The following is a 22,902-nucleotide window of genomic DNA, read 5'->3' as shown; positions in this document are numbered from 1 at the left end:
TTTTTTGAGGAAGGCCTGTATTGCTATGAACTGCCTTCTAAGAACTGCTTTTGTGGCATCCCATAGATTTTGAATGGTTGTATTTTCATTACCATTTGTCTCAAGGTATTTTTTAATTTTCATTTTGACTTCCTTGATGACCCATTGTTTTTTTAGTAGCATGTTGTTTGGTCTCCATGTAGTCTTAAAGGTGGAAAGAATATAAAATGGGAAAAAGCAAGTGGTGCTGGGAAAACTGGACAGCTACATATAAATCAATGAAGCTAGAACCACCCTCACACCATACACAAAAATAAACTCAAATTAGCTTAGAGACTTAAACAGAAGACAAGACACCATAAAACTACTAGAAGAGAACATAGGCGAAACATTCTCTGACATTAACCATACAAATGTTTTCTTAGGTCAGTCTCCCAAGGCAATGGAAATAAAAACAAAAATAAAACAATGAGACCTAATGAAACTTAAAATATTTTTCATAGCAAAGGAACCCATAAAAAAAGACAACCTATGGAATTGGGGAAAATAGTTTCAAATGATGAAACCAACAAGGGCTTAATCTCCAAAATACACAAATAATTCATACAACGCAATGGCAAAAAACAACCCAATTGAAAAGTGAGCAGAAGACTGGAATAGACATTTCTCCAAGGGAGACATATAGATGGCCAAAAGGCACATGAAAAAATGCTCAACATCCTTGATTATTAGAGAAATGCAAATCAAAACTACAATGAAGCAACACTTCACACCTATCAGAATGGCCATCACTAATAAATCTACAAATAACAAATGCTGGAGAGGGTATAGAGAAAAGGGAACCCTCCTACACTGCTGGTGGAAATGTAAACTGGTGCAACCACTATAGGCAACAGTTTGGAGGTACCTCATAAAACTAAATATAGAACTACCATATAATCCAGCAATCCCACTCCTGGGAATATATCCAGAAAAAACTTTCATTGAAAAAGATACATGTGGAGTTCCCGTCGTGGCTCAGTGGTTAACGAATCCCACTAAGAACCATGAGGTTGTGGGTTCAATCCCTGGCCTTGCTCAGTGGGTTAAGGATCCGGCATTGCCATGAGCTGTGGTGTAGGTTGCAGATGCGGATCAGATCCCAAGTTGCTGTGGCTCTGTCATGGGCCAGTGGCTACAGCTCTGATTCGACCCCTAGCCTGGGAACCTCCATATGCTGCAGGAACAGCCTAAGAAATGGCAAAAAGACAAAAAAGAAAAAAGAAAAAGAAAAAGATACATGCAGCCCTATGTTCACTGAGCCTTATTCACAATAGCCAAGGCATGGAAACAAACTAAACGCCCAATGACAGACAAATGGATTAAGAAGATGTGGTACATATACACAATGGAATACTACTCATCCATTAAAAAGAACAAAATAATGCCATTTGTAGCAACATGGATGGAACTAGAGACTCTCATACTAAGTGAAGTAAGACAGAAAGAGAAACACAAATACTTTATGATATCACATATCTAGAATCTAATATATGGCACAAATGAACCTATCTACAGAAAAGAAACAAACTCATAGACACAGAGAACAGACTTGTGGTTGCCAAGGGGGAGGGGAATGGAGTGGGACGGACTGGGAGTTTGGGGTGGATAAGCAATGAGATTTTGCTGTATAGAGCAGTGAACTATATCTAATCACTTTTGATGGAACATGCTGAAGGATAATGTGAGAAAAAGAATATATATATATGTATAACTGGGTCACTTTGCCGTTCAGCAGAAATTAACAGAACATTTTAAATCAACTATAATTAAAAAAATTTTAGGGCGTTCCCATTGTGGCACAGCAGAAACAACTAGTATTCATGAGGATGCGAATTCGATCCCTGGCCTCACTCAGTGGGTCAGGGATTTGGCATTGCCATGACCTGTGGTGTAGGTCACAGATGCAGCTTGCATCCCACATTGCTGTGGCTGTGGTATAGGCCAGAAGCTGTAGCTCCAATTTGACCCCTAGCCTGGGAACTTCCACATGCTGTGGGTGTGGCTCTAAAAAAGAAAAAAGAAAGTTTTTAAAAGATTGATAAACTAAACTAAATCAAAATTTAAAATTTTTGCCCTCTGACTTTGTTAAGATCATGAAAAGTTAAGCTCCACATTGGGAGAAAATTCTTGCAAAATAAAAATCTGATAAAGGACTTCTAAGCAGAATATATAATTATATATTACTACTCAGTAAAGAGAAGATAATCCATAAGACAAAAGGCAGAGAGCAAAAGACTTGAACAGATACATCACATAAGAAGATACACAATTTTCCAATAAGCACAGTCACACAGTCATAACATCATTAGTCATTGGGGAAATATAAATTCAAGCCATAATAAGACACCCAACACACCCACTGAGATGGCTAAAATTTAAAGGACTGATAAATATCAAGTGTTGGAGAGGATGTGAAGCAGCTGAAATTATCGTGCACTGCTATAAAATCTAACAATCCTAGATATTTACCCATAAGAAAGACAAACGTCTATTTGCACACACACACACAATGTCCATAGCAGTTTTCTTCATTATACTGAAAACCTAGCATCCTGAATTCTCAGTTGGTGAATGGATAAACAAATGGCAGTATATTCATACAATGAAATACTGCTGAGCCATAGAAAGGAATGGGCTGCTGGTAACATGAAACAACATGAGTGAATTTCAAAAGCATTAAGCTAAGTGAAGACTTCAGACACAAAGACTCTTATTTATATTCATATAAATCCTAGAAAAGTCAGAACACCGTGACATTAAGTAGATCAGTGGTTATAGGCAACAGGGTGGAGGAAAGGAATTGATTGAAAAGGAGCTGGAGAGAACTATTTGGGCTTATATAAATGTTCTACGTCTTGCTTATGGTGGTAGTTACATGTTTGCATTTGTTAAACTCACCAAAATCTATATGGAAAATGATAAAATTTTACTGTATACTATCTTTCAGTAAAGCTGATTATTTTTCAACACATACATGGGCACACACAAAGAGAACTGCCAAAGATAGAAAGTGTTCAACACCATCAGGGGTGTTGTTGAAAGGATTCTGGGGTCCCTAAGTTCCTCCATGGATACTGAGTTAACAACCCCTGCTGCAAAGTTCTGAGTGGGACAATAGCACTATCACAACAGTCAACACAGAGGAATTTACAAGTTGCATCAGGAATAAGTCCACGCCAATAGTAGCACAGACTTTGGGAAATTTAGCCCTGCTAGAGGATTCCCACTTAAGCCTGTACATGCAAAATTGAATATTATTTGGTAATACTAGCTGGATAACCCATTTAGGCATCAACATCTTCAAGATTTCTTTCTAAACCTTACTGTCAGAAAAGGTTTGGAAATGTTTTTTCCCATCACTAAATGATTTGCTAAAACTAAATGTGTTATAACCCAGGAATATTTTTATTTTAGCAAATGGAGCTGTAAGTGAAAACCCTATTCCTAATATTAGAACCTAAGGCATGGGAGTTCCCATTGTGGCTCAGTGGAAAGCAATCTAATACCCATGAGGATGCAGGTTGGATCCCTGGCCTCACTCAGTGGGTTAAGGATCCAGCACTGCTGTGAGCTGTTGGCATAGTCTGCAGACACAGCTATGATGTGGTGTGGCTGTGGCATAGGCTGGCAACTATAGCTCTGATTCGACCTCTAGCCTGGGAACCTCCATATGCAGTGGGTACTGCCCTAAAAAGACAAAAACAAAACAAAACAAAACAGACAAAAACTTAATGCACAATGTGCACAGGAAGGCATTTATTTATTTATTTTTTCTTAATGAATTTTATTGCATTTATAGGTGTACAACAATCATCACAACCAAATTTTATAGCATTTCCATCCCAAACCCACAGTGCATCCCCCCACACCCCAACCTGTCTCATTTGGAAACCATAAGTTTTCCAAGTCTGTGAGTCAGTATCTGTTCTTCAAAGAAGTTCATTGTGTCCTGTTTTTACATTCTACATGTAAGTGATAGCATTTGATGTTGGCGTCTCATTATCTGACAGACTTCACTCAGCATGATAATTCTCAGGTCCATCCATGTTGCTGCAAATGCAGTTATTTCTTTCCTTTTAATGACTGACTAATACTCCGTTTTGTATATGTACCTCAACTTCTTTATCCACTTCTCTGTCAATGGACATTTAGGTTGTTTCCATGTCTGGACTACTGTATAGAGTGTTGCAATGAACACTGGAGGACATGTGTCTTTTCGAGTCATGGTTATTTCTCTGGATAGATGCCCAAGAGTGAGATTGCTGGATCAAATGGTAATTCTATTTTTAGTTTTCTGAGGAATCTCCATACTGTTTTCCACAGTGGTTGCACCAATTTACAATCCCACCACCCGTGTACTAGGGTTCCTTTTCTCCACACCCTCTCTAGCACTTAATGTTTGTAGACTTTTCGATGATGGCCATTCTGGCCAGTGTAAGGTGGTACTTCATAGTGGTTTTGATTTGCATTTCTCTAATAATTAGTGATGTTGAACATCTCTTCATGTGTTTTTTTGGCTATCTATATGTCTTCTTTGGAGAATTGTCTGTTTAGATCTTCTGCCCATTTTTTTGATGGAGTTGTTTGTTTTTTTGCTATTGAGCTGTAGGAGGTGTTTAGAAATTTTGGAGATTAATCCCTTGTCAGTCGATTCATTTGCAGATCTTCTCCCATTCTATCGATTGTTTTGTTTAGGGTTTCCTTTGCTATGCAGAAACTTTTAAGTTTAATTAAGTCCCATTTTTTTAATTTTTGCTATTACTGCCATTACTCTAAGAGGTGGATCTGAGAAGATGTTGCTGTCATTTATGTCACAGAGTGTTTGGCCTATGTTTTCCTCTAAGAGTTTTATAGTCTCTGGCCTTATAACTAGGTCTTTAATCCATTTTGAGTTTATTTTTGTGTATGGTGTTAGGAAGTGTTCTAATTTCATTCTTTTCCATGTGGCTGTCCATTTTTCCCGGCACCACTTATTGAAGGGGCTTTCTTTTCTCCATTGTATATTCTTTCTCCTTTGTCATAGATTAGTTGACTGTAGGTGCATGTGTTTAATTCTGGGCTTTCTATCCTGTTCCACTGATCTATATTTCTGTCTTTGTGCCAGTACCACAAGGTTTTGATGACTGTTGCTTTGTAGTAGAGTCTGAAGTCAGGGATCCTGATTTCTCCAGCTCCATTATTCTTTTTCAGGATATTTTTGGCTATTCTGGGTCTTTTTTTTTTTTTTTTCCGTATTTTCTAGGGCCGTGCCCACAGTATACGGAGGTTCCCAGGCTAGGGGTCCAATTGGAGCTGTAGCTGCTGGCCTACACCAGAGCCACAGCCATGCCAGATCTGAGGCGCATCTGAGACCTACACCACAGGTCACAGCAATGCCGGATTCTTAACCCACTGAGGGAGGCCAGGGATCGAACCGAAACCTCATAGTTCCTAGTGGGGTTTGTTAACCACTGAGCCATGACAGGAACTCCTATTCTGAGTATTTTGCACTTCCAAAAAGATGAAAGAAGCTCCTCCTCAGTCTCCATGAAATTTCATCAAGGAATTGTCTATTTTACATATATAGACACAACGATTTCTTTCTGAGTCCTAGGACTTAGGAGCCTCTTCAAACTTTCCCTCTCTTCTTGTCTATGGGCAATACATTTTCTGAGACTGTTTTTGTCTCTTTCAGAAACCATCAAAATGAACAGGAAGGCGAGTGAACAAACTAAGAACAGGTGAGTCCTGGCCCTACAACATTGCTAAAAGAGGTACCATCCCCGCAAAGTCTATAACTTAAATAGGCTTGGTATGAGGCCTGCTGGGACCTCAGCATACATGAATTAATGGAGAGGAAAAGGAAAGTGAGACTAGTTAGGACTTGGAGGAAAAGTCCTACCTATACATGGATGGCGGTGTGCTCAATGCATAGTGCCCAAGGGTCATAACAACCTCAGTTGTAGTCAAGTAAAAAATTAATACCAAAGGGGTCTGCTGTGGTAAGCATGGGCTGTATCCTATTTACCATGGTAACCCCAGTACCTAGCATAATGCCTGGACTAGAAGGAATGAATGGATAAATGAGGAGTGATAATTTGCTAACTTTAACCTCACTGTCCTTGCATCTGCTGTGCCCTCTGCCTGGAATGTGCTTCTGCCACTTCTTTACTCATTCTTCAGATCTTGGCTCAATCTGCACTTCCTTAAAAACCCTTCCCAAACTAGATTATGCCAGCCTGTTATAGTATCATATAGATCCCTGTGCTTTTTCTTATATCACCAGCTTATACTTATATGTTTGTGTAATTATCTTATTAAACACTATAAACACTATAAACCAAACTCTATAGAGGGCATGGAACATATCAGTGAAGTTCATCATTGTGCTGCCAGCACCCGGTATAGTGCCTGGCATACAGAGGTGCTCAATTATGTTTTTTAATTGTGAAAATGCAGCAGCAGATATGTTTGAATCTATAGAAAATAGCCTTTGAATAACAACAGTTTTCGGTAGTTGCAGTTTTCATGGTGAACACTGGCTGAGAGATGATAGGACTTACTTATAGAATGTATACTCTAATGGTTTTATAAATGCATAACATGCTGAAAAGGACTTTTGTGGAAAAGTAAACATTATTCATCAGAGCTATAGCTGCTAGCCTACACCACATCCCCAGCAAATTCCAGATCTGAGCCATGTCTGTGACCTACACCACAACTCACGGAAACGCCAGATCCTTAACCCACTGAGCGAGGCCAGGGATTGAACCCGCATCCTCATGGATACTAGTCAGATTCATTTCTACCGAGCCACAATGGGAACTCCCTATCCTTTTCTTTATATTATCTTTTGTTCACATATAAGGGTTATGGAAAGCACAATTTGCTGAAGTACTTTTCTCCTTTTTTTAAGAATTCAAGTTTTCAGTTTTTAAAAAATTTTGATTCATTTAAACTAAAAAAAAAAAAAATAAAGTAAAGTTTACTAATTTCTCCCACCTCCTACCCCCTACTTCTGGCATCAATCTGTTCTCTGTATCTATGAGGTTGATTTTTTAAATTATTATTTTTTAGATTCCATATGTAAGTGCAATAACACACTATTTGTCTTTCTCTGACTGACTTCACTTAGCCTAATAACCTTGAGTCCATCCATGTTGTCACAAGTGGCAAGATTTCATTCTTTTTTATGGCTAATATTCCACTGTGTGTGTATGCATGCACGTGCACATGTTTGTGTCTGTGTGTGTATCACAGTCTTTATCCATTCATCTATTAGTGAACACTTGCTTACATGTCTTAACTATTAAAATAAATGTCTCTTGAAAAATAAATGTACGCATGAAAGAATATACAAAGATTCTTGGTGAGCCATCCTTTCACATGATGCAATCAGATTATCTGTACCTCCACCTTCCTTGAGAAACTGGGTTCTCAAGAATATCAAGACCTGATCATGGAGGTCCCTTTTTGACCCAGTGGAAACAAATCTGACTGGAATCCATGAGGGTGAAGGTTCGTTTCCTGGCTTCACTCAGTGGTTTGGGGATCTGGCGTTGAGGTGAGCTGTGGTGTAGGTCGAAGACACGACTGGGAATTTCGAGTTCCTGTGGCTGTGGTGTAGGCTGGCGGCTGTAGCTCCAATTTAACTCCTAGCCTGGGATCGTCCATATGCCGCAGTGCGGCCCTGGAAAAAAAAAAAAAAAAAAGAAAAAAAGGCCTGATCACATAGTCATGGGGTCAAAGCAACCTTTAGTCAAAAGAAAAAAAAAACGCTGATAAAATCTGAATGAGCTCTGTGGATAGTATCAATTTCAGTTTTCTGCTTTGATATTATATATATTTATGCAGCAACATTTTTTCTTTTTTATCTTTTTGCCTTTTCTAGGGCCACACTTGCGGCATATGGAGGTTCCCAGGCTAGGGGTCGAATCGGAGCTGTAGCTGCCGGCCTACACCAGACCCACAGCAACATGGGATCCGAGCCGCGTCTACAACCTACACCACAGTTCACAGCAGCGCTGGATCCTTAACCCACTGAGCAAGGGCAGGGATCGAACCTGCAACCTCATTGTTCCTAGTCGGATTCATTAACCACTGAGCCATGATGGGAACTCCAATGCAGCAACATATTATCATGAGGGAAATAGGACATGGGGTACATGACATGGCACCACCCTGTACTTTTCTCTTTTGATAATACCCTATGAATGTATAGTTATTTCAAAATAATATTTAATAAATACAATTTTAACTTAAAAAAAAAAAAAAAACAGCATGGCCACAGAGACACAGTCATGATCCCAGAGGGCATAGCCCCCAGCATACCCAGCACTTATCTGGATGCACTTATCTCCACTGTGCGTCTCAGAGTCCTAAATGGTGAGCCTAGGTGTTGCAGTCTTGCTGTCCTGTCACAGCCAGTTCAGGCTCTCCTGAAGAGCCTGCAGAGGAAAGGCAGCAGGGGATCAGCATAAGGCAGAGGCAGGCCAGACAGAAATCAAGATAACTATTTAGAAAGTGTGAATGGCAGATCTCCACCTCTCTGCAATAGTTTGTTTCTCCTTGTTACTACTGCAATGTCCCCCTCTATTCTGCCCTATTGTTGAAATCTAAGAATGTGGCTCTACTGTGAAATCTCACCAGTCTTTTTTTCTATTTTTCCAGAGCAGAAGTCCATGAACGATCTGATGATGCCCAGTGTGATGTTAATATTTTAAAGACAGCCTCAGATGACAACAGTACTACAGATTTTTAATTAAAGAGTAAACTCCATATGACTATCCATTTTTTAAATGCTTTCCTTTTCAAGTTTTGACTGACCTTTTTCCTGTCTCTCTACCCTTCCCAGAAGGCAAGAAAATATTACTGTTAATAATAGGAGGGGCTTCAAGACTCTCTTGAAATGAAGCAGCCTCTCTATATTGCCAGCTTTGCTCCCTAAGTCAGGAGCAGATTTTAACTATTTCTTTCCATTTCAGAGCACACTTGGTGGGTCCAGCCTACCTAACTGGTTCCTGGCTCAGGAATCATGTATTTAAGACTAACACTTCCTTTTTCAGATTTGGTCTCTTTTTCTTAATTTTATAAATTATATTTTATGTAGAACTCCCAATTACTAGATTTGTGCCTTTTATCTACTCTGAATTCTCAGGTAGTACCTTATGCCATCTTATATACCTGTGACTGAACAACTACCTCTTCAGTCTGGCTGGGAGTTATGTATTTTATGACCTTATAAAGTTAATAGTAATATTTTAAAGTATAAAGAAATGTGTTCTGTAATAATGTAATAATGGAGAAAAGCCCATCCTCTGCTAAGGAGTTCCTTCCCTCTGTGAGGGTAAGGAAAGTGGGGGGCCTAGTGTGCTAACAATGAGCAGACCAACTCAAAATCTGGGAAATTAAGAGTGACAAAGAAGGGACCAGTTCTGTAGCCTTTACTAGCTGGGCTGTTGCTAATATTGAGAAGGATCCACCTGCCCAAGAAGCTACTACTAAGCCTTAGCAAGGAGTGCTGGATAAAGCAGGAAGTGCCATGCATCAAAAACCCCACTTCTCTTCTCGAAAAAAAAAAAAAAATGATTGAGATGATGGCTTGGGGACAACTGTGTGAGAGCCAATAGAGAGATCACAAGACTCAAAAGAGGGAAAATAAAAGATCTTGACCAACAGAGACACACATGAATGTCTAGTCCGTCCAGTCCTTCGACAAACCTTGGGACCAGCAACAGATGGACAGTCTGTCCAAATGGACTAAGGCCGACAGCAGTTTCCCTGGTGTTTGGTGAGAGATTTTCATGATAGTCAAGTTGTAATGTTCCATCTGGCTGTAAGCAGAGCTGGGGAGGGAGACCTATCATCTAAATCACGAGGTGAATGGAAGAGGCTTAAGACTCTTTCAGTGAAAGGCTGAGGGAGAAGCAGCTAGAGTGGAATTAGGAAGACCAGAATGCAAATCACCCAGAGGCTGACTTAGCCTACAGAATCCTAAGGAGATACTGGCTGGCCCAGAGCAGAGCCAGCAAACTTGTGACTGAGGACTGTCTATGCATCATTCTCAACAACAGGAAAACTGGGTGCAGGAGAAGAATATACTAGCCCAGTAGAAATAAGTTAGGGGACCCTGGCTGTAAGGCAGCATCACTAAGGGATAGAGCAGCCTCAGTTTAAATCTAAGGAGAACTTTGGGAGGTCCAAGCTGCAGAAATAGTAGTAGTTTTTCCCTATATAAAGGACCCTAAAGAGTTGCAGATGGCTGTGCTAGCCATGCTCATACATATTACCATTTGTATTACCATTTGCTCTGCCCTGTCCTTGCCTTCATTAGGCTTTAAGCACCTTGCTGTTTCCTAACATGTTTTATACAGAGCATTTATCAATACATTTCTATCAAGTTGATGTAAAAGTCTATATTTTCTTCTTCTACTTCAACAGTACATAGAATATGATATTACCCTCTCTGTCCTCCTAATGTACACCCCTCCTTTTAACATCTCTAAAGGTAGCCCCACTCACTAGTCACCTGGTCAAAAGCCTCTAACCCATCCCAAACCCTCCTCTCTTCCCTTTCCTCTAACAACTGTATAAGAAAGGGGGTCTTACATGATTCTCTATGTTTAGATAATAAGATATATGTCAGATAAGAGAGGTCATTTCTGAGGACAACTGGGGAATCTGGAATTAAGGAAGGGATAATTGCTTTTCAATTTATAATGTTTTCTACCGTGTAATGTGTGCTCGCAGTGTATTAAACAAATGCTTAGTATAAAAATCATCCCTTGGAAATACTATGATTATAAAATAAAAGCAGATAACTGTACTGTATATTTGAAAGTTGCTAAGAGAGTACATCTTAAGTTTTCATCACAAGAAAAAAATTTATAATTATGTGTGGTGATGGATGTTAACTTATTGTAGTGATCATTTCATAATATATACTATACCAAAATGTTATGTTGTACACCCAAAACTAATACAATGTTACTTGTCAATTAAAAATAAATAAATGTGTATATATATGTGTGTGTATATATATATATATATGGCACATATATATATATAAATATGACCATATATATGTGTGTGTATATATATATGGCCATATATATATATGGCATTGAGACGAGTCAGGAAAATTATGGGGGATAAAAAACTCTACAGGCTCTGTGAGGGTTGAGATTTCTTCACCAGTGGATCCCAGGCACCTAAGGTAGTACCTCAAAACTGTTAAAAGACTGAATGAAACATTATCATGCCATCCACAAAAACAGAAATATAGATCAATGGAACAGGATAGGAAGCCCAGAAATAAACCCATGCATCTATGGTCAATTAATCTATAACAAAGGAGCTGAGACTACACAACAGAGGAAAGACAATCTCTTCAATAAGTGGTGCTGGGAAAACTGGACAGCTGCATGTGAAAGAAAAATTAGATCATTCTCTAATACCATGCACAAAAATAAACTCAAAATGGATTATGGACCTAACTATAAGACCAGATATTATAAAACTCTTAGAGGAAACCTTAGGCAAACCCTCTCTGACATAAACTGCAATATCTTCTCAGATCAACCTCTTAGATAATGAAAATAAAAGCAAAAATAAACAAATGGGACCTAATTAAACTTAAAAGCTTTTGCACAGCAAAGGAAACTATAAATGAAACAAAAAGACAACCCACAGAATGGGATAAAGTATTTACAAATGAACCAATCAACATGAGATTAATCTCCAAAGTATAAAAAGAGCTCATACAGTTCAAAATCAAAACAAATAAACAACCCAATTCAAAAAATGCGCAGAAGATCTAAACATATGTGTCTCCAAAGAAGACATACAGATGGCCAAAAAGCATATGAAAAGATACTCATCATTGCTAATTATTAGAGAAATGCAAATCAAAACCACCATGAAGTATCACTTCACCTTGGTCAAAATGGCCATCATCAAAAAGACTACAAATAATAAATGCTGGAGAAAATGTGAGGAAAGGGGAACCCTCCTGTATTATTTACACTATGGAAAGCAGTATGGAGGTTCCTCAAAAAACTAAAAGTAGAACTACAATGTGATCCAGCAGTCCCACTCCTGGGCATGTATCCAGAGAAAACTGTAATTCAAAAAGATACATCCACCTCAGTGTTCACTGTAGCACTATTTACAATAGTCAAGACATGGAAGCAACCTAAATGTCCATTGACAAAGGAATGGATAAGGAAGATGTGGTGATATATACAATGGAATATTACTCAGCCATAAAAAGAATGAAATAATGCCATTTGCAGCAACATGGATGGAACTAGAGATTATCATACTAAATGAAGTCAAATATTATATAATATTACTTACATGTAGAATCTAAGATACAAATGAACTTAATTACAAAATAAAAACAGTCTTACAAACTTCAAAACAAACTTACAGTGACCAAAGTGGACAGGTTTGAAGGGGATGGATTGGGGGTTGGGGATAGGCATATGCACACTATTGTATATGGAATAGATGGTCAACAGGCACCTGCTGTATAGCACAGGGAACTCTACCCAATATTCTGTAATAACCTTGGGAAAACAATATGAAAAAAAATGGATCTGTATATATGTATAACTGAATCACTTTGTTGTACAGCACAAATTATCATAATGTTGTAAATCAACTATAATTCAATAAAACTTAAAAATAAATAAAACAAATAATTAAAAAAACATTAACATGCCCTCTGAAAACATCCCCTCGTTGCATATTCAATTCTCTAGAATTTCGGTGTTCCAAGTCTGGGGGAAAGAAACCTAAAAAAGATGAAAAGTGGTCATTACGTATACTGATAGTACTAGCTAACATTATTGGTGTTTATTTTGTACCAGGAACTCTTCCAAACCTTTCAACTCACTAGTCCATTTAATCTTCACAACACTGTAACGTAGGTAGTGGGCTATTATGCTCATTTTGTTAATGAGGAAACATAAGCATAGAAAAGTCTAAGTGATTTACCCAAGATCTCTAACTTAGTTAAGTGGCAGAGCTGGGGGATATTTTGTGAATCATCATTCCTTTCACCCCTTTATTTCCCAGCCTTGTGTTTTCTGGCTATAGAAGAGGCAGCATTTTGGTTGGTTATGGGTTGAGTGCCTACACTCCATCTTACCCTACACTACCTCAGCCTCCCAAGGTGGTACTTCCAGAAGACCCATCACTGAGTTTTCCAGAAGCCATTCCATTATCTCATAAGGCTAGAAGCTGTGAATAATAAGGCACGTGATATGAGCAATGAATATGAGTTTGTGGCAAATAGAAACTTGAACTACAGCTACCAGCTCCAACTCCTCCACCTCTGCCTCTGTCACTTATTTTAGAATCCACCCTCCTCCCTCTACCATTCTGAAGCCAGTTTCACCAGAAGGATCCTCACATTTGTGAATCCAGGCTATAAAGCAAAGAGTCATCTCTGACCACTGCCTCTAACCTTCTCCTTGGCACCCACTGCCAACCTCACACTGCAGCCACATCTGGTCACCACCAGGCCAGGCAAAGTTTCTTCCAGCTTTAGCATCCACCCCCTCTTTTCTCATCAGGCCCTTATTTCCTCATTCCAGGAACATGACAGTCACCACTCAAATAATCCCAGTCTACTGTCTCTCTTACCCTGCATTTTGACCGAAACATCGAAAGGAACAAGGAGATAAATGGTGAAAAAAAGGTTTTTCTCATGTCCCTCTTCCCTAGCCTGCAGAGGCAGCTCAGATCTCCAGCTTCTTACGCATCTTTCAATAGACACTCTATATCTATATGTAAGTTTGTGCGTGTGTGTATGTGGTGTGTGTGTATGTATGCATATGTACATATATTGCTTGTGTATACATATATATATATACACATATGTATATGTATGTATGTTTCCCCCTTATTCAGGCAGATTTGGTTTTATCCTATACCTAAGCAACCTAAACTCAGGCTCTTGAAAAGAAAATTAAGAGAGATCCCAGTCTTTAGTGTAATCCTTCAAATTAAAAACATACTTCTTTCTTATATCAGTTTTCTGTAACACCTATATGCAAACATTATTATGGATTTTATGAAAGTGAGGTTCCTTTGGCTTTCATCATGGCTACCTGTTCATTCCAGGAGGAAAAATATAGATACAGAGTTTTTCACTGTCTTCAGACAAAAATTTCTGAACCTGTTCCAATCTGAAAAAGTTACACCCTCAGTCTGGTGAAAAATAGTCATTCTGCACTGGATCTCCTGATTCCTGCATTTCATGTATCTCTCTCTTGATTTACTCACTCACTTTGGTTGTGCATACATATCCACCAGTAACTTTCTGAGAAAGGATATGGGGGAAGTAAATTCAATGATATTTTTTGTATCTAAAAATGTCTTTCTCCTATTCTCCCACTTAATTGTTTGGCTTAATAGAGAATTTGGGGTTAGAAATCATTTCCATTGTCTCCAGCCTCCAATGATGCTGTTGGAAGATCTACAGATATTATCTTTTTATGTGTCGGCTTTGAGAATCTTTTCTTCATCTCCAGTTGTTCTTACATTTTGTAATAAAATGCCTATTCAGACACTACAATTAGCACCGAGGTAGCCTCTTCTATCTGGAAACTCACTGCAGGAAAATTTTCCTGGAATGTTTCATTGATTATTCCCCCCCCCCATTTCTCTCATCTCTCATTCTAGTACATTGGATTGTAATGTTGTATCTCCTAGAATGATTCTCCTGTTTTCTTATCTTTCTCTCCTATTTTATGTCTTTTTGTTTTTTGTTCTGTTCCTTAAAGATTTCCTCAACTTTATCTCCCAATCTTTCTGTTGTATTTTTTATTTATGTCATGTTTTAATTTTGTTCCTTGAATGTTTCTTTTTCCAAGGACCTTGTTCTTCATGGTTGAAATATCATCTCCCAACTCTATGAAGGTAGTAATGCCAGGTTAAATTTTATTTTTCCTGCATTGTCTCTGAATCCTCCAAGTTGTTTCTTCCTATTTGATTGCTTTGATCTATATCATCCATGTTGGGAGATTCCTCAAATATCTGATACGCCTCAATTGCCTGTTAATGATTAAAAGATGGAACTGAAAATTTGTTTAGAGGATCTAAGTCTATAGACCGTCTCGTTAACTTTAGTTTTACTGAAAGGGATCTGGTAGATGAGCTTTGTTGAGAAACCATGTTAGGGTTGGGTCTTTCCACTTGGGCTGCTGTTTTTCCAGTATCTTGCCTGAAAGGTAGAAGTCTGGCTGTCAGCATTTTGGGAGCCAAGAAAAAGAAGAGGAGTGTGTGTGTACATGTCTCAGTGTGTGTTTGTGTGTGTGTGTGTGTGTGTGTGTGTGTGTGTGTTAGTGGCTGAGTCTCTGCAATCTTTAGTCAATATGTATTACTTTGTCCATTTGTTTTCACTTTGGTAACTCCATCCTCAAATGTATGATCTCTTTCAAATTCAAACACTTTCTGCTTTACCCTCTCCAGAGAATGAGACTCCAGATTTCTGCCAGGGTGGGAGAGGGAAGTTGCCTAATAGTACAGAGTGGGAAGAGAGAACTCAGCTTCTCAAACAACTTTTAAACAGTCTTCCTTATTTTGGCCCTCATCTTTCCCAACAATACTCACCCTTGATTGGTTCCCAGTCTTGTAGGTTCCCGAGGCTTCTGATGACTCTACAGAATAAACTGAGTTGATTCTTGGTTTCTATACTGACAGGCAAGGTAAGTTACCATGCATCCATCTCCTTTTCAGACTCCAAACTGTTGTCTCCTTTCCTATTCTTATACTTTAAATTAAAAAATAATCTTTTCTTTAGTTTTATTGGAATTTTAGAAGGTAATGGGATTAGACGTGTATATATAATATACCATCTTATTGGGAATTCCACTACTCAAAATTTTTAAGAACTCTACCATTGACTGCCTTCAGCCTGAAAACCCAAGTCATTAACAATGTGACTCAAAACTAACTCAACTCTTTATCAACCTTATTTTTCCCTTTCCTCATATTGGATATCCATGATGCTGCCAGATTTAGCTCTTAATCATTTCCAAAATATAGCTTGTATTATCTGGGTTATTTTCACTTATGTTATTCTGTGTCTCTGCAATACTTCTCCCCTTGTTCATCATTAAGCTTGGCTCAAATACCACTACCTTTACTGGGTTATATACCTCACCACTGCCCATGCTGCACACAGTTGACATAATATCTTATGGTCCAAGATATCCATCTCAACAATAATTCATTCCTGTCCCAACATTTTACTTCCCCACCAAGCACCACTACTCTGGCCACTGGCCAATATATAGAGAAGCTCCAGGGTATCTTCAAGCCACTGAATAAGCAAATGTTCTTATGCACAACGTTAGTCCTAAACTTCTTGGTCTGGGCAGCTTCATTCTGCACCTGCCAATTTCTCCCCAGCCATCCTGGCTTTCAAGCACCCAACTGCCTCCTGTCCTTGTGACACCACATAGACCTAACAATAAACTCCTGCTCCCAGGTTAGAACTTTAGTTTCCCACTCTAGGAACGACTTGGATTCACTCTCTTAAAAAAAGCTGCCTCAGGCCACCCAGGATAATCATCCCCCTACCAACTCAGCTTTCAGAACCCATTATTTTAGAGCATTCATACCAGACCAGCTCTCCCTAGTCAAAACGAAGCAGGATTACAGAGTACATACAGGACTCTGTATAGAAGGCAGTGGTATCTACCTTCTATCTATCCCTTAATTTTGGCAGAGATTCTCATTAACTAAAGTATAACCTCTCATTTTACAAAATCATATAATTTTAGAGCTACAAAGAAGTCAAATAATCTTTGGCCCTCATGGGAGATGGAGGGTAGATACCACAGGAATTGAGAAGAAGGGTCTGGAGAGAGGGGAAGAAAGTGAAGACTAATGCAGAGATGAATGGGGTGGTGGCAAGGTTAAAGTAGATTCGAAAAGGAAAAATGGAGTTAGGCAAGATGGCAGAGGAGTAAGAGGTCACGCTCACCTTCTCCCACAAACATATTACAAAAAACACATCTCACACAGAACATCAACTGAATCCTGGCAGAAGAACTTAAAACTTCAAAAAGGGCAAGAAACCCTTGATATAACTGGGTAGAACAAAAGAAAAAAAGAGAGAAAGAAAAGGAATCAAGATGGGACTAGCATTCCCTAGAGGGAGCTGTGAAGAAGAAAAAGAAGCCACCTAACTGATGGAAAGATCAGCCAAATCGGCAGGACTTCAAAGTCACGGAGAAAAGTGCAGCAGCTGGACTGAGAACAACAAAGCAGATGACAGCCACACAGATCATCTGAACCACTGGCCTGGACACCATAGCCTGAGATGCTCGGGTGGGGGCTGGATGCTGAGATTCAGGCTCTGGAGGTCAGTCCAGGGAAGAGGACTGGGGCTGGCTGTGTGGGGATAGCCTGAGGGGCTAAGAAGCATTGTGTCACTGCAGGGGAGCAGTACACCATGGGCTGAGGAAGGGAACGCCGCAGCAGAGGGAATCCTGGAGAAGGTCCAGACCCACAGGAGAGGCAAGGCACCTTTGCTGGAGAGTGCAAGAGGAAGGGGCGGACCACCATAGGAAACTCCCTGCACTAGAGCATGTGCATGCCTAAGGGCTCTCAGAGGGCGAGGCAGCTCTGGCACAGGCTATGGCTTAGAGAAGCCTCTTGTTCCTTTAGAGGAGATTGGGCACTTCTTGTGCAGGTTACTGGTGGCCAAGCACCTCTTGTGTGGGCTACGGGCATCGGGGGGCTAAATGCAACGTTGTGCTTCTTGCACAATCTACAGGTGGCAGGGACAGACTGTAGTGGTGGTCTCAGAGGTCAGAGGGAGGCATGGCTTTCCACCACTGGGGGCCTATGAGTGGGCTCCACCTGTGACCCCAGTCACCTCAGGGGTTGGCAAAAAAGGAAAAAAGAGGACACTGCAACCAAGCACCATATGCTGTTGCTCTCACTTCCTGGGGAACACACCTGCCCTGCAGCTGCCACTGCCAAATGCTCTGGGCAGTGCCCAGACTCTTGGTCACCGTATACTTCCCAAGACCTTACAATTAGGAGCAGTTGGTGCAGCACCTGGGTTAAATGGGACAGGGTGCTTCTGGTGTGGTCTGCAGGAAGTGGAGGCAAACCACCACAGTTATCCCTGATTCCAGAGGTGGGCATGGCCCACTACCACTGGGGATACCTTAACAAGAACCACTTTCAGCCCCAACCAACTCAGAGGGCACCACAGAGGACATTGTGACAGAACACCATCTGCTGTTGGTCTCGCTCCCCTGGGAGCACACCCGCCCTGCTGCTGCCACTGCCAAACACTCTGGGCAGTGCCCAGATGCTTGATCAATGTCCCTTCTCAGGAACCTGCAACTAGGAGCAGCCTGTGCAGCACCTCCTGTGGGGGCTAAGCAGGACGAGGTGCTTCATGCATGGTCTACAGGAGGCGGGGACAAACCACTGCAGTGATCTCTGGCTCCAGAGGTGGGAGTGGCTCACTACCACTAGGGGCCTGTGAACAAACACCACTTGCAGCCCCATTCACCTCAAGGGCACCACAGAGGAGGGCTCTGTGACCAAACGCCACCTGTTGGTGCTCTTGCACCCCTGGGAACATATCCACCCTGCTGCTGCCACTGCCAAATGCTTGGGACAGTACCCACATGCCTGATCTCAAAGTGCTACAAGGAAAAAATCTGCAACCTTGAATACTCTATCCAGCAAGAATATCATTTAAAATAGAAGGGGAAATAAAGAATTTCTCCAACAAACAAAAGCTAAAAGAGTATAGCAATACTAAACCCATTCTAAAAGAAATACTAAAAGGGCTTCTCTAAATAAAAGAAGTAGAAGAAGAATTAGGATGGAGGAAACCACAATTGGAAAGCAGTCACCTAAACAGGCCAGCATACAGATCTAAACATGAAGATGTTAAAAAAAAAAAAGAAAGAAAGACATCAAAATCATACAATGTGGGGAAGGAAAGTAAGAAAATATAGATTCTTTTTTATTTTAATGATGTGTTTGAGCCTATATGACTATCAGGATAAAGCAAGCAGATATAGGAAGAGGTTAACATACTTAAAAAACAGGGCAACCACAAATCAAAACCGAACATTACAGTCACAAAAACTGAAATGAACTCAAGCATAAGATAAATGGAAACCAGCCAATCCAAAAAAGAAAATAAGAGAAACATAGAATCAACTGGAAAACAAGGTATAAAATGGCAATAACTACATATCTATCAATAATCACCTTAAATGTCAGTGGACTGAACGCTCCAGTCAAAAGACACAAAGTGGTGTTTTGGATAAAAAGGCAAAAACCTTCAATCTGCTGCCTACAAGAAACTCACCTTAGGGAAAAGGACACATATAGATTGAAAGTGAAGGGATGGGAAAAGATATTTCATGCCAATGGACAAGATGGGAAAGGAGGAGTTGAAATATTCATATCAGACAAAATAGATTTTAAAATGAAGGCCATAAAGAAAGACAAAGAAGGATACTATTTAATGGTTAAAGGATCCATTCAAGAAGAGGATATTACAATCATCAATATATATGCCCCTAATATAAGAGCACCCAGATACCTACAACAAATACTAACAGACATAAAAGGAGAAAATGATGGAAGTACAATCATAGTAGGAGACTTTAACACCCCACTCACATCAATGGACAGATCCTCCAGACAGAAAATCGGTAAGGCAACAGAGATCCTAAAGTACACAATACAAAAGTTAGACTTAATCAACATTTTCAGGACATTACATTAAAAAAAATCAGAAAATACATTCTTCTCAAGTGTACGTGGAACATTCGAAAGAAATGATCACATGCTGGGGCACAAAGCTAACCTCAACAAATTAAAGAGTATAGAAATTATTTCAAGTATCTTTTCTGACTACAATGGCATGAAACTAGAAATCAATCATAGGAAAAGAATGGAGACTAAACAACATGCTACTAAAAAACCAATGGGTCAATGAGGAAATCAAGGAGGAAATTTAAAAATACCTCAAGACAAATGATAACGAAGACACAACCACCCAAAACCTATGGGATGCTGCTAAAGCAGTGGTCAGAGGGACATTCATAACGATGCAGGCCTTCCTCAAAAAAGAAGAAAAATCTCGAACTGATAACTTAAACCACCACATAAATGAATTAGAAAAAGAAGAACCAAAAAAAAACTCCCTAAAGTCAGCAGAAGGAAGGACATCATAAAGATCAGAGAGGAAATCAGTAAAACAGAGATTCAAAAAACAATAAAAAAAAATCGATAAAAACAAGAGTTGATTCTTTGAAAAGATAAACAAAATTGACAAACCTCTGGCTAGACTCACCAAGAAGAGGAGAGAAAAAACCCAAATAAACAAGAAATGAAAAAGAAGTCACAACTGATACTACAGAAATACAAAAAACCTTGAGAGAATACTGTGAACAATTGTATGCCAACAAATTTGACAACCTAGAAGAAATGGACAACTTTCTAGACTTACAGCCTGCCAAAACTGAATCAAGACGAAATAGATCAACTGAACAGACCAATCACTAGAAATGCAATTGAATATGTCATAAAAACCCTCCCTACTAATAAAAGCCCAGGACCAGATGGCTTCACAGGCGAATTCTACCAAACATACAAAGAGGATCTGGTGCCCATACTCCTTATACTTCTTCAAAAGATTGAGGAAGAAGGAACACTCCCAAAGACATTCTATGATGCCACCATCACCCTAATTCCAAAACCAGACAAAGATACCACCCAAAAAGAAAACTATCAGCCAATATGTTTGATGAATATAGACGCAAAAACTCTCAACAAAATTTTAGCCAACCGAATCCAACAACAAAAAAAAAGATCATACACCACGACCAGGTGGGATTCATCCCAGGTGCACAAGGATGGTTCAACATATGCAAATCAATCAATGTCATACACTACATTAACAAAGGAAAAGTCAAAAACCACATGATCATCTCAATAGATGCAAAATGAGCATTGACAAAGTCCAACATCCTTTCATGATCAAAACTCTTATCAAAGTGGGTATAGAGGGAACATACCTTAACATAATCAAAGCCATTTATGACAAACCCACAACAAATATAATACTCAATGGAGATAAGCTGAAGGGCTTCCCACTAAAATCTGGAACAAGACAAGGATGCCCACTCTCACTACTCTTATTCAACATAGTCCTAGCCACAGCAATCAGACAAACAAAAGAAATAAAAGGCATCCAAATAGGAAGAGAAGAGGTAAAACCATCACTGTATGCAGATGACCTGATACTATATATAGAAAACCCTAAGGACTCAACCCAAAAACTACTTGAAATGATTAACAAATTCAGCAAAGTAGCAGGATATAAGATTAACATTCAGAAATTAGTCACATTTCTGTACACTAACAATGAAATATTAGAAAAGGAATACAAAAATACAATACCTTTTAAAATTGCACCCCAAAAAATCAAATCACCTGGGAATACACCTGACCAAGGAGGTGAAAGACTTATATGCTGAGAACTATAAAACATTAATCAAAGAAATCAAAGATGTAAAGAAATGGAAAGATATTCCATACTCCTGGGTTGCAAAAATTAATTTTGTAAAGATGGCCATACTACCCAAAGCAATCTACAGATTCAGTGCAATCCCTATCAAATCACCCACGACATTTTTCACAGAACTAGAAAAAACAATCCAAAAATTTATATGGAACCACAAAAGACCCAGAATTGCCAGAGCAATTCTGAGGAACAAAAACCAAGCAGGAGGCATAATTCTCCCAGATGTCAGGTAATACTACAAAGCCACAGTCATCAAGACAGTGTGGTACTGGTACCAAAACAGACATACAGACCAATGGACAGGATAGAGAACCCAGAAATAAACCCAGGCAATAGCCTGCATCTATTAACACCTATGGTCAATTAATCTTTGACAAAAGAGGCAAGAATATAAAATGGGAAAAAGACAGTCTATTTAGCAAGTATTGCTGGGAAACCAGGACAGGTGTATACCAATCAGTGAAAACAGAACTAGGTACCATACATGAAAATAAACTCAAAATGGCTTAAATACTTAAACATAAGACAAGACACCATCAAACTCCTGGAAGAGAACATAGGCAAAACATTCTCTGATATCAACCTTACAAATGATTCCTCCTGTCAGTTTCCCAAAGCAATAGAAATAAAAGCAAAAATAAACCCATGGGACCTAATCAAAGGGACAAGCTTTGGCACAGCAAAGGAAACCAAAATGAAAACAAAAAGACAACATACAGAATGGGAGAAAATAGTTTTAAATGATGTAACTGACAAGGGCTTAATCTCTAAAATATACTAACAACTTATACAACTCAACAGCAAAAAAGCCAACAACCCAATTGAAAAAATTGGCAAAAGACTTGGATAGACATTTCTCCAAGGAAGATAGACAGATAACCAACAAGCACATGAAAAAAATGCTCAACAACCCTGATTATTAGAGAAATGTAAATCAAAACTACTATGACACCAGTCAGAATGGCCATCATTAATAAGTCCACAAATAGCAAATGCTGGAGGGGGTGTGGAGAAAAGGGAACCCTCCTGCACTGTTGGTGGGAATGTAAGCTGGTATGACCACTACAGAGAACAGTATGGAGGTACTTTAGAAAACTACACATAGAACTACCATATGACCCAGCAGTCCCACTCTTTGGCATATATCCAGACAAAACTTCCTTAAAAAAGACACAGGCACTGCATGTTCATTGCAGCACTATTCACAATAGCCAAGACATGGAAACAACGCAAATGGCCATCAACAAATGATTGGATTAGGAAGATGTCGTGTATATACACAATGGAATGCTACTCAGCCATAAAAAAGAACAAAA

The 22,902-nt window shown here is 39.3% G+C and overlaps 1 protein-coding gene across 8 annotated transcripts in view; it reads left to right on the top strand.

The window, feature by feature from the left end:
• Positions 1 to 12,687, top strand: part of CD86 (CD86 molecule) — a 76,735-nt gene extending 64,048 nt beyond the window's left edge. For 2 of the 8 annotated variants that reach the window (XM_005654040.3, XM_005654046.3), the window contains 2 exons: positions 5,696 to 5,741; positions 8,671 to 11,022. In XM_005654040.3, the coding sequence (XP_005654097.1) occupies positions 5,696 to 5,741; positions 8,671 to 8,761 (137 nt within the window). In that variant the 3' untranslated portion in view covers positions 8,762 to 11,022. 8 annotated transcript variants of the gene reach the window in all.

This window comes from Sus scrofa, chromosome 13 (assembly GCF_000003025.6).
Source record: "Sus scrofa isolate TJ Tabasco breed Duroc chromosome 13, Sscrofa11.1, whole genome shotgun sequence".
In the NCBI taxonomy this organism is placed as follows: domain Eukaryota; kingdom Metazoa; phylum Chordata; class Mammalia; order Artiodactyla; family Suidae; genus Sus; species Sus scrofa.
The sequence above is the reverse complement of the archived record's forward strand: the minus strand, read 5'-3'. Positions and strand labels throughout refer to the sequence as shown.